Source organism: Emys orbicularis, chromosome 8 (assembly GCF_028017835.1).
Source record: "Emys orbicularis isolate rEmyOrb1 chromosome 8, rEmyOrb1.hap1, whole genome shotgun sequence".
Classification (NCBI taxonomy): domain Eukaryota; kingdom Metazoa; phylum Chordata; order Testudines; family Emydidae; genus Emys; species Emys orbicularis.
In genome coordinates, this window is record NC_088690.1 from 99,560,826 (window position 1) to 99,574,128 (window position 13,303).

Consider the following 13,303-nt stretch of genomic DNA (forward strand, 5'->3'; position numbering starts at 1 on the left):
CTGGTGCTGATTATAGGCACTATGGTGATGATTATAATTTTCTAATGGAAGAAGGGCTGTTTCTTTTGGGCTACTTCAGTTATGTGCAGTTAGTGCTTTTCCTTTCAAGATGTGATTGAATGTGTATGCTCATATGGGATGCTAAGAGTTTTATTTTCTCTTATTATCTAACAGGCAAGCCTTGGTGGGTGTGTTAGGATGATTGTAACAGGAGCTGCCCCTGCTTCTCCAACTGTTCTGGGGTTCCTTCGTGCAGCACTTGGATGTCAGGTACACTTCACCTACACAGTTATTCAGATGCACTGTTGTACTAGCTATTCTAGTTGTTAACAAATCAAGGGAAACCTATATTTAAAATAACATTTGCCAACATAAATCACAATAGAAATTGTTTTTTTCTGACAGTCAAAGATATAAATAGTAAGAGTGGGCTCAAACCACATAGGTCAGACATGGCTCCAAACTCTCCCAAAGTTGAGAGGAGTTTGGATCCAGGACTTTCAGTGCTTTATAGAGAAAGGCAGCCAATCACAAAGTTCAGATCTGGATACAAGTTCAGGAATATTTGGATTTAGGGTTGGCACCCATATCTAGAGGGGCGAAAAGATCAGCGGCAATAAAATGGTGCAACTTGTCAATTTTCAAAAGTCACATTGATTAATACCCAGGCATAGAGGGGGACTTTGGAGATGCCTATTTCCTAGGTCATTGAAGACCAGACACATACTGAAGGGACCTGTCTAGTGTCCTGGGAAGAAGGTGCGGGCCAAACCACTTACTGTAGAATCCAGGGAGTCTGAGGACACATAGCTTGCATGCTCCTAGAATTCTGCTCAGGTGGTTGGCAAAGCTAGTGGCCTCTAGAAGTAAGTGGCAAACAAGCCCCACCCTTCTCAGATGCCTGAAGCTTGCCAGCAAAAAGTTTCCAAAAAGACCCTTTCAAAAATGTATTTCATATTGGTGCAAAGAATCTGGTTTCTTTCACAGAAGTACATACTACTTTATTCAAGCAACTGTGATCGGTACAACTGTCTTCTCGTCCCACTATTTTCAGATCCTTACAGTGATATTCATTCAGAATAATATATAACAGTGTTTCCCATACAGTGAAGACCGAGTAACTTTCCCTGTCAATCTGTACACTGTGTATAGTGTAGTTGTAGCCATGTCGATCCCAGGATATTAGAGTGACAACGTGGGTGAGGAGGTAATATCTAAGCTTGTCTCTCTAATCAGCATACTCCATTATGGTTTAAATTCACAGCATTGTGCAACAAGAAGGAAACTGAACAATGTTCAAATCATATGTAAGTGTTAATCTATCATTAGGTTCAAAGCTATATATCTCTTTGTCAGGTTTATGAAGGTTACGGTCAAACAGAGTGCACAGCAGGATGTACCTTTACCACTCCAGGTGACTGGACTTCAGGTAAAAATGGACAAAACTGTTAGTGTATTTGGAATACTTTTTTGGGACCGTAATACCTACAGGATACTATGCAATACTTTATCATTGTGCTGAATAATTTGGGTGAATTCAGTATTTATGAAAGTGAGGTATTAATGGCACTAGCCAAAGAAAGGTAGAATTTGATCAGATGCTATGCAAGTTTTCCTAGAGCAGGGGTAGTCAACCTATGCACGTGAGCTGATTTTCAGTGGCACTCACACTGCCCGGGTCTTGGCCACCGGTCTGGGGGGCTCTGCATTTTAATATAATTTTAAATGAAGCTTCTTAAACATTTTAAAAACCTTATTTACTTTACATACAACAATAGTTTAGTTATATATTATAGACTTACAGAAAGAGACCTTCTAAAAATGTTAAAATGTATGACTGGCACGCAAAACCTTAAATTAGAGTGACTAAATGAAGACTCGGCACACCACTTCTGAAAGGTTGCCGACCCCTGCCCTAGAGAGATCTAGAACTATGCCTTGGTCCTGATCTGCAAAAATCCCCTGTCCTTTCCACTTCTGGCCTGCCTTGAGCAGAGACTACTAGTGCTATTGAATTGTGTTTGTCAGATGTAACACTGGAACAAAGATTAGGCTAACAAATTCATATTCACTTGTGACCAAAATCAGGCTTTGAGCACAGATCCAATGCCAGATAATGGGGGAAAAAGAGGATGCTTAGAGGTTTAAGTTTAGTCTGGTTTAAGGATTCTAGGCTATTACACTTTCAAACCTTTGGGATCTTATGATGGTTAATATAATCACATGAAAACGTCAATCAGCACCCAGCATGTTATCAGTGCTCAGTAAATAATAAATAATAAGAGCTGTGCAGTATTAATTATTAATATTTATAGAATGGCTTTGGAACAGGTATGATCAAATTCATTCAAATGAGTACCTGTACAAAAATTGGACATAATTTATTAGTCCCATTAATTATCTAAAAACCTCCCTTTTCAACACTAATTTTCGGTGATTGGAGTAGAGCACAGAATGTGATTTCCAGTACAGATTGCTGTATATCAGCTTGTTTTTCTGCCCAGCAGAAAAGGCCAATGACCTACTACGAGATGTACTGCCATAATACATTTTTCCAGTTAAACTTTCACTATGTTTGTCTCACACTGTCTTCATTTTGGTGCCCTACCCAACACATAATTACTGAACACACATTCACAAAAATATATTAAGGACTGGATCCTCACTTTGTTAAATCTGCTGGTCCTAAGCAGATTTAAACCTGGGCAGATCTGTGAAGGATTCCACTAGTGTGGATAAAACCCTGGGTGGCAGAGAACCAGTGTACCTTGCCTTTCAGAGTGACCATTCCTTGGGGTGGGCCTGAACTAGGATGACCAGATGTCCCGATTCTATAGGGACAGTCCTGATTTTTGGGTCTTTTTCTTCTATAGGCTCCTATTACCCCCCACCCCATCCCAATTTTTCACATTTGCTGTCTGGTCACCCTAGCCTGAACACCTTTGTGCTCCTGTGATCTGTCTACCAGAACATTCCATTTGGGTCACTGACAGTTAGCATAATTTAGAGTAGTTTAAGCAGTTATAGTTTACTTTGGAGAAATTGGAAAAAGGTTGAATTTAAAGCCATTGTAACTCAAAGCCTTTGACTTTTCTAGATCAGTGGTTCCCAAACTTGTTCCGCTGCTTGTGCAGGGAAAGCCCCTGGTGGGCCAGGCCAGTTTGTTTACCTGCCGCGTCCGCAGGTTCGGCCGATCGCGGCTCCCAGTAGCTGCGGTTCGCTGCTCCAGGCCAATGGGAGCTGCTGGAAGCGGCGCAGGCCGAGGGACGTACTGGCCGCCGCTTCCAGCAACTCCCATTGGCCTGGAGCAGCGAACCGCGGCCACTGGGAGCCGCGATCGACCAAACCTGCGGACGCGGCATGTACACAAACCGGCCCGGCCCGCCAGGGGCTTTCCCTGCACAAGTGGTGGAACAAGTTTGGGAACCACTGTTCTAGATGATACACAAAACAGAACTTTGGGCTCTGTTATTAACAAGTTACTCTGAATTAGGTCTTTAAAAGAGGGGTTGATTTAATTTCCTGTTGGTCAGAGGAAGATGGTAAGACAAAAGGGTCCTGTATTGTTGCACTTAAAAATAGGAATCATATCCAGACAGGTTAAAGGATTCTGCACACAGACACATATGCTTCAAGAACACTGAACTTCAAGAAGTTCAGCTAGAAATGGGTGATGTGCTAATAATAATCTAATGAGCACCATTTATAGAATGAAATGACAAATGACCTTAATTTGCAGGTCACGTAGGAGCCCCTCTGCCCTGCAATTTAATCAAACTGATGGATGTGGAAGAGATGAATTATTTTGCTTCGAAAGGAGAAGGAGAGGTATCATCTCAAACATTATATACAGCCCCTCGGTAGTTAACTCTTTGAGGCAGGCTGTCATTATAAAAATCTGTGAGCCATTTGTTACTGCTTGTATTTGCCCCTTGTCATAGATTGAGAAATGAAAGAAAAAAGCAGAACAAAGGAACACGTCAGGCAGCAATAGAACATCATAGTGTTAATTACAAATACAAGGTATTACAGAACCTCCAGCAAGTGCTACAGCTAATTACTTTTGAAGGGGCTGAGGGTTCCACACAGGCAGACCTTTACACTCACACAGAATCCCATTGAGGCATAAGGGTTCACCTAAGCGGACCCCTTCACAAGATTAGGGCTAGGGTTATAAGGATCAACTCATCCAGTCCTCATGTATCCCTAGTATAGTGAAAACTCTTATTGAAATAGACAATGAAGTCAATAGGACTTTCCTCTGAGTAAGAACAGCACTAGGATTGTAAGACTTGGCTCTCTACATGTTTAAGGTCCCAATTCAGCAAAGCATTTAACCTCAAGCTTCACTTTAAGCATGTGTTTAAGTCCCATTAAAGTTAAGCATATGCTTATGTAGTTCGCTGAATAGGGATGGCTTGTTGAATCAGGGCCTAAATTCTGGTCCTGGTAGATACTGACTGCTATCCTGTCCCACTGAGGGCTTTCAACAGCTTGCAATAGGCACTCAGAACTTTGTGGGATCAAGCTTAGTTATTTTTATAATGCACTGGAACTAATTTATTTACTTTTTAACATAACTATTTTTCTTTTTTCCATTTATATTTTCAAGTTCAATGAAAGGCCATTGATTCACAGAATAAAATCAAAGCTGAGGATTATATTTACATTTTCCCTTTAATGTCAATGGTTGTCAGCCCATTTCATAACCTATAATATCACGCACGCTACGTTAAAGAGAAATAAAGTGTAATTTCGTATTATCCCAGAGTTCTGCATTTCCAGTTTTCCTTCGGCAACAAAATCCCAGCACACTGTAATTTACTGGCGAGTGCTTAATACCATAGAATGTCAACGTGCTCCCGTGTTTGTGTCTATGGCTCTGAGCCTACATAGGCTGGATTCTTGCAGAGTCCCACTGATTTTTAGCAGGACTCTTCGCAGGCACACGTAGTTGTGCTAGTGGATCCCAATGCAGGACTGAAGCCTAAATTAGCAGCTGGAGTCTCTCAAAGAATATACCCGCTAATACTTTTAATGCTTTTAGCTAATGAGGACTCCTTAGGCTCCAGAGATAAAGGGTTCATATTTTAGTCCTGAGTTCTGTCCCCAATGCCCCATATGTACAGTTTAGCTCACGAACCTAGTGGGTGAAATCCCATCGCCACTGAAGTCAATGGTAACACTCCCATTGACTTCAGTGGGGCCAAGATTTCATCCAGCATCTGGATGTACAGCATGCAGTGATATGATTCACCACAGTGTACTCTATACTCCCTAATTATGTTCACAGCTTACCCTGAAAGCTTTGACACTTTATTCTTGCTAGTGCATTTAGGTTTTAACTAGAGGTGAGTGAAATGTTCACAACAACATTCAAAATGTTCAAAATCTAAGTGTTTTCCTATTTTCACTGTAAATGAAAAATATGGCCCAATTTTCAGTGCAAAGTATCTGCACTAAAGCGAGTTCATTTTTAGTGAAAATGATCGCATTTTTCAGCAAAATTGTTGTCTTTATGAAAAATATGTGGAAGGTTGTGATATCACATGCATTAGCAGTCAGTGTTCTCATGAAATATTGTCAAAAGACAATTTTAGGGCTGAGAAAAACAAACAAGAAAAGTCCAGAAAATTTCACACACAAATTGACCGAAGTTTTGCACAGTCTTGTTTTCTTACCTTACACCTACATTAGTTTAAACAATATATGGTTGGTGGTAACAATTTGAAATATTTTATTTTATTGGAGCACTCAGATGGGAAAGAATCCACCCGTTAACATTTTGGTATGATTCCATAACAAAAGCTCGAGACTTTGTCAGCAACCATGACTCTTTTGCAGATATGTGTGAAAGGACCCAATGTTTTCAAAGGTTATCTAAAAGATGGTGAGAAGACAGCTGAAGCTCTGGATAAAGAAGGATGGCTTCATACTGGAGACATTGGGAAATGGTTACCTGTATGTACTGGTCAGATTCTCAGTTCTTGTGTAAATTGTATATTCCTATGTAAATTCTAAGGTAGTACACTTGTATTTTCAAGCAAATCTGTGTTTGACTGTTTTTTGTGGAATAACCCTATGTCAACCACCAGGAGTTCGTGCGTCCTCAGAGTCAAGTCCATGCACCTGGGTCCCAGTTACAGGTCAGCTTCATGCCTCAGCATCCCAAGTTTGAAGCAAAGCATAAAGAAAAGTTTCTTTGATATCTCATTAGTTCATGTAAGGTATCAAGCAGATTTGCCTCTGCCCAGAGGCTATTTTAATATCCAAAGCCAATCACTCAATCTTTAATTAATCTTTGGAAGAGATGACACTGGGGAGACAGAGATCAGTTCAACTGCTTCGGAAATCGAGCCACCTCTACAGTGGCATGCTGAAATCAACTCACTTGTTTAAAGACCAAACACCTTGATTTTTTTTTTAGAACTACTGTATGCTCTCAAATACCATTCAACTGCAAGTTCTCAGCACTTTTGAAAATAGTTACTATTTTCTGCAATTTTTTTCATATTTAAACTCTAATAGTATTTGATAAAGAATTTGTCTAAACAGCAACATCTACATTAAAAAATATTTTTTTTAAATTATCAGGTGAAAAAAATATCCTACCTGGAACAAGAGGTGGGAGGACAAACTCAAAACAAAACTGGGAAACCGCTGAATACCAAAGCATTTTCATTATCTTTTGAGTTTTTTAAACACCATTATTCTGGACCCTGTTTTACACATACAAAATCAAGTGCACAGTGCACTTTTTCAGACTGAAAAGTGAGGGGAGAAAAGACCTTTTTTTTTTTTTTTTTTAAATGAAATTTCTTATTTTAATCTGTCTTTCAGAAGAAAGACAATGTATATCAAAAACTTGTTGGTTTCGATGTATAAATGGGCATTTGGCAGAAATGTCACAAAAAGCAAAATTTCTGGGCAGCATGATGGCCTGGGACAAAATGGTCATGAAGTATTTTTTGGTATTTTTAAACAGTTCTTCTGACTACCAGAATAGCACTTTCCTTCCCTGCGTGATGATGGTTGAGTTTATAATGGAAGTTTGGACATACCCTTAAAGAGACTCTATCATGGCTGATGGGCTGAAAATACAACCTGTGTTTAAGAGACTATGTTTATCAAAAATGTCCTCCTGATCCTGAAAATCTCTTTACCAAGTGAGGGCTGCAAGACTGATTAAATTCAACCTTTTCTGCTGGGCAGTTCACCACCAATAAACCTTGGGTAGGGCCAGTTTCCTGGGTTCAGACACTCTTGCTCTGATCTTTGCTCTGCCTGGATGGTCCACCCTTGCTGGTAGCCAGGGGATTGTGCACCTCCTCCCAGTTTTACTGTTAGCTCTTTAATGAAAGGTAGAGTCAAAAAATACATTGTTGACTGGGCCTGTATATTCAAATAACAATTTTGGTAACCATCATCTCTCTTTCCCAACAGACTGGGACACTTAAAATTATTGATCGGAAAAAGCATATATTTAAACTTGCTCAGGGAGAATATATTGCGCCTGAAAAGATTGAGAATATCTACATCCGCAGTGAGCCTATTGCCCAGATATATGTGCATGGAGACAGCTTACAGGTAAAATGTAACACTTCGAACAGTCTGCTTGACAGGTTCTGTGCCTGCCACCAAGGGATCAGTAAAGGTGACCTTTCTACCCCTCACCATCCTCCTCCTCAATTCTGGAATTGGCTCATAGCCAGTTAGGCCCCCAACCACTTGAGTGACTATACACAGTTTGGGGAATGGGTGACAATCTAGCCTCTAAAGCTACCTCATTATCCTCCTTCAAATCCCTCCTTCAAACTCTCCTGTGCCATGATGCCTACAAAAAAACTCAACAAAGGTTAGGCTGCTGGGGTGCTGAGACTCCTGGCGTCAACTTTTAGAAATAGAGAACCGCAGAGCAGATGCCAGAGCTGCACTTTAATTCACAAGTGGAGGACAAGTGCAGGGCCCTTCATCACTTGTGTCCTGCATAGGACCTGCATGTGAGAGGTCCGTCTGCCAAGTGCTTATGCAGATGGGCAGAACTATTCTCTGTATTAAAACAGAATAGTTTGGGACATGTTTTCAAAAGTGGCTTCTGAAATTCTGCCCACAAAATTCTGCTCATTAAAGTTTTATGTGTGAAAAATCTGATTTTTGCGCACACAGTGGAGATAGCTGCATGTGTAAGCTATCCAGTTTACATATGCAATGGTTGGTGTTTTGCATACCAACAGGTACAATTTCAGACACCATAACAACTACCCTTACCCACTAATCATGCCCTGGAGCCAAACACATATTTCTCTTTGACACCAATATGATTTCCCTGGATGGTCAGAGATCCATGAATGGAATAGTGATAAACAAAATGGACCAAGTTCTGCTCCCACTTATACCAGCGTAAAAGCAAAGTAACTTTGTTAGCTTCGGTGCAGAGTAGAATTCAAATTCCAGAATCTGGGCCAATGTATTATATTTTTCTGGCAAATATATTAACTGTCATTTTACGGCTCTTTTATCTGAGGAGAAGAAATGTTCATCACAAATACTTCATCATGAAATTTTAGCCAAATACAGTGCTGTATTGAAATGATTAAACCCGGCAAACTAAGAGAGATTATTTATGTACTGGAATATTATATTTTAAATATGGTTCTTTCCTTGGCTGATACATTTTTTTCTGATACAGGCCTTCTTGGTGGGAATTGTTGTACCTGATTCTGAAGTCATGCCAGGCTGGGCAAGGAAAAGAGGGTTTGAGGGAACATATGCAGAGCTCTGTAAAAATACGGTGTGTCTTTAAAAATACATATGTGTGTATGTTTAACAGTGATCTGTAATATGCAGCGCTAGGAAATGATAGCACTGAAATAAAGGTATGCTCACATAAAAGAGAATAGGCAAACCAAGCCCTTAATCTCCTTAACATCATTCTTATTTAGTAGCTGTACTAATGGCACCTTCCAAATATGTAAGAAGACAAGGTCTTCAGTAATCTTACACCTGCATATCCCACCTGTTTTCCCCAAGCATTGAGCATCGCCTGCTGTCATAGACAGAATACCGAACTAGATGGATCATTTGTCTCTGTCATTATGACCACTCTTCTGAATGTTTCTGTGAATATATATCATACAGTTCTTTTTCTATAATTAAACCTATGCAATCTCTTTTTAAACTCGTATGAAAGGTAACACTTTTTCTCTCCTATTAATGTTTAACTCCGCTAAAAAATTAATAGTAGTTGTTATAAATAATGGCAAGATGCAAAGTTTAAGTGAGAATATTCTACCTTGGTGGCTAAAGTGAGGCACTTATATTCATATTTAGGCATCTTAATAAGCAAAGTGGTTTTTAAGAAGTACTGAGCACCTACTACTGTCATGAAACATAGATGATTTAAACCACAATCCATTTACACACACACTTAACTTTAAAAGCACATGAATACCACTGAAGTCAGTGGGACTATTCGGGCACTTAAGAGTTTGTCTAAGAGTTTGAAGGATTAAGGCTTTAAATGTCTATCCTCAACCACCAAAGTTTGAAAACGTTAGCCTTACATTTTCTGCTGTATAAAAATATTATTACATTACTCATTTATAAAGCATTCATTCATTTTCTATTTATAAAGGAATTTCTTTTAAAGCAACATTTGCTAACTGATGTATGAACTGCCAGAATCAACAGTGTATTTGTGCTTTGATCAGTAAACTTTATTTTCCTGCTGAGTAATATAATTGGATGTAAAGATGTCTCTTGAAGGGTAACGGAAAATTATGTGTTCTAACCCAGGAACTGACGCAAGCAATAATGGAAGATATGGTGCGGCTAGGGAAGGAGGGTGGACTTCATTCTTTTGAGCAGGTATGATAACATTATTCCCTATGGTCAGATAACTCGCCCCTTTACGATAAATAGGCAGTTGTTAGTATGCATCATATAAAGCCTAAATGTCTGATTATGTTGTTTCTGAAAGTAATTATAGCTTGCATTTGTGTCTTTCTTAAACTCTTTGGCCCCTTAAGAATGCATGAATATTGCCACAAAAGTCCACAGTAATAAAAGCCTCATTATTATTTTGGTTCCATGCAGGAATTTTGTGAAAGCACCACTATACCACTGACAAATTATTTTTACTGTTTTTGATTAAATAAGGACTACAGACCCTGATCCCGCTTTCTACACACAGCAGGAGTCAGAGTAGATTCAGTGGGAGTTATGGGTGCATAGGGAATACAAGAACAGGCCCTATATAATCCCTGATATAATCACCAGAGGTCAAGAACAGTATTTTTAGGAGCCTGATCTTACTCCCATTGAAAGCAATGTTGCAAAGTAGGATCAGGTCCGTAATTACAGTACCATTCATGTAACTGACCTAGAAAATACAGCTGCTCTGTTTATTTTCAGTGCATGCACTAATCCTTTTCTGACGCTTGCCTAAATATTTTCTGCAACAGAATTACAAATATTCAAGCAGGAAAATTCTGAAACTGATGCAGTATTTCATGGTAGCAATAATATAGATCAAAACAATATTAATATAAAAGTGAATATCTAAGACATTATTTAAACATCACTAGTAAGCTTCATTTATTTGTTTGTTTTTGCTTGAGAAGTTCAATGAAAATCCACTGTTAAAGAGTTTGCAGAAGCTCCAGAAACCTTAAATCTCCTTGTCTCCATTTTTCTGACAGTTCCATAACTGATAAAAGAAATTCCACATGGAGCGTGGATCATAATACATGAAATTGGCTATCTAGTAATTACCCTGGGTTGTTCCTGCCCTAATCTTCACAATATGAATACCCTTAACTCACCAGTTCTACTGACATGTATTAAATAAACTGTGAGGTTATGAGAACTCTGCTGCAATGCTAAAAATCTAGGGAGAAACAATATGAAATGGAAATACCTGAATGTATTGCAGTTCGAAAACAAGGGCCTATTGTGTAGAGCCTCATGTGTAAAGCAGTATGTGATTGTTATGACCTAACAGTGGGCCAGATTATCTGACCAGTATGGACCATACAGAGATGTCCCTTTGCATGGGTCCACCTTCCCCATAGATAGAGTTGGGTGAAATTTTTCAGACTAATAGTTTATTTGCAAAAAAATGTAGTTTCAGTCAACCCAAAACTATTCACTATTTGACCCCTCTACCTGATGTGGAGAAGGGATTTAAATTTGAGTCTCGGAGATTGGTCCAGTCATTGAGCAATGGGATGTTCTCGGGCAGGTCTTTCTCATACTCTCCTATTTAAGCTGTTCTACTGAGTATAAATAATTAGACATGACCTTCGGTCTCACACCTCCAGGTGAGTGCCCTAAGCCCTAAACTATAGAGTCATTCTCACACACTGTCTCTGGTCTAATGACTATTTAAATAGGCATTAACTAAAACAAGCAAACCCAAGAGTTTTTAAACAAGTCTAATTAAAAATCCTTTCTCCTCACAATTGCTCCACTTTCACGACCTTGATTCTTGTGATGTCACCATTTCACTAATTCTCCAGTAACCCCAAAGCACTTCTGAGCAGAAAAGACCTGAATTTCTGATATATAAAAATCTTTTGAAGAGTAGTAGATCCAGGCCAATATATTCTGGATATTTATCATAGGGTTTTTTTTGTTTTTTTTTAAGAAGACAGTCACAAGTGGATGTGAATTTACCAGAAACTCTTCCCTTTGGTGTGGGGCTATATCTTATGCTGTACTGCAGAACCCTTTACCACCCAGTCTAATTTTCCTCTAACTCTTTTCTTGGATCCAGACAGGACAGTGTTAATTTGAGGGGTCTTGTACTTTTAATCAGACTCTTTCATAATCTTTTAACTAGCTATAACATTAATGCACAAAGTTTACCATTTTAATAACTTTAAAAATAATTGCTGTACCACTATGTTGTTCTTTTATGTAAACATTTTGTATATAATTACATATAATTCAAGACTTTCAAAAGGTGCTGCAGTTTTTGAGTGCTCAACTCAGAGACAATTTAGAGAATGAGTGTTCCAAAATCATGCCCCCTTAGTGCGTCTCAAGTTAAGCACCCAAAAATTACAGCACTCAAAATCACTAGTCCCTTTTAAAAGTCACTTGGCCACAGTATATAAAGAAATTATTTGTGGTCCCTGGAATAAAATGCACACAGGGAAAAGAGAGCCACAGGATTTCATGGAATAAAAAAGTCATTCTTAAACCACATTTCCTACAACTCCTAGTCTGTCAAAATGTGAAGTGGGTTGGTGACGGGCAAAAAAAGCAGAAGATGGCTAAGGAGTCCTGTCTGAACCATGTGGATTGTGGCCAGCCATACAGAGTAGTTTTCTACTGTCTCCCACACCAGCATCACCATAAATATAATGGAAACACAACCCACTCCATCTGTGCCACCAAGCTTCCTGCTGTGCTCAGACACCATGGATTAGTAAGAGCAGCCTGGTAAAATTCTAGTTGCCTGGGCTGAGTGGTTTTTATCACTGTAACTGGTCACTAAAACATCATTCTTTTTTTGCATGATCATCATCATGTTAACTTTGGATCAGAAGACTTTTTGCTCTTAGTATGATTTCTCCTTCTCCTGACTCTGTGACACCCTCTTGTCTTCTGTGACCCTTCAGCTATGTGGAAATTTTGTGGCTCACACATAGCCACATTTCCCCTCTGCTTGAGCCACTCTTCAGTTTTTTGGGGATATGCTCCATTGCACACCACACAGTGGAACAAAAGCACAGCAGACTGGATGTGTATTTCTTTTATGGATGGGGGTAATATTTTGGGGGGAGCATGTGGACAAAGGTTTATGGTGCAGGGAGAAGATGATGCTAATAAAAGTATGAGGGACTGATTGAGAAGTGGTGAGATACAGCCATAGTATAGACAGGTGGTGTTCAAACTTCACCACTCCACTCTGTTAGTGCTTCTTAATTCCAACCTGCAACACAAATATTATATCAGTCCTGAGAGTTCCGTTAAACAAGAAGAGTGTGTGGATGCTTTATGATCTGGACAGACAACCAGTATGATTGAAGATGGAGTCATTTTTGCTGATAACCTAAGCAGGATAGTTACGATTTCAGGAGTTTTGATTAGTACTAATTAACAGTGGATGATGATAGTTTAGTGTTGCCATAAATATATTCATTTTCTATTTCAGGTCAAAACCATTTACATCCACTCTGATATGTTCTCAATACAAAATGGCTTGCTGACACCAACACTAAAGGCTAGGAGACGAGAGCTAAGAGATTACTTCAAAAAACAAATAGAAGAGCTTTATTCAAGTGTCTCCATATGA

At 39.1% G+C, this 13,303-nt stretch overlaps 1 protein-coding gene across 6 annotated transcripts in view; it reads left to right on the plus strand.

The window, feature by feature from the left end:
- Positions 1-13,303, plus strand: part of ACSL6 (acyl-CoA synthetase long chain family member 6) — a 103,542-nt gene extending 90,239 nt beyond the window's left edge. For 5 of the 6 annotated variants that reach the window (XM_065410217.1, XM_065410218.1, XM_065410221.1 and 2 more), the window contains 8 exons: positions 175-270; positions 1,357-1,429; positions 3,740-3,828; positions 5,845-5,961; positions 7,444-7,587; positions 8,690-8,791; positions 9,796-9,867; positions 13,163-13,303. In XM_065410217.1, coding sequence (XP_065266289.1) covers positions 175-270; positions 1,357-1,429; positions 3,740-3,828; positions 5,845-5,961; positions 7,444-7,587; positions 8,690-8,791; positions 9,796-9,867; positions 13,163-13,303 — 834 coding nt within the window. The remainder of the gene's footprint in view (positions 1-174; positions 271-1,356; positions 1,430-3,739; positions 3,829-5,844; positions 5,962-7,443; positions 7,588-8,689; positions 8,792-9,795; positions 9,868-13,162) is intronic. The other variant, XM_065410222.1, reaches the window with a different exon arrangement.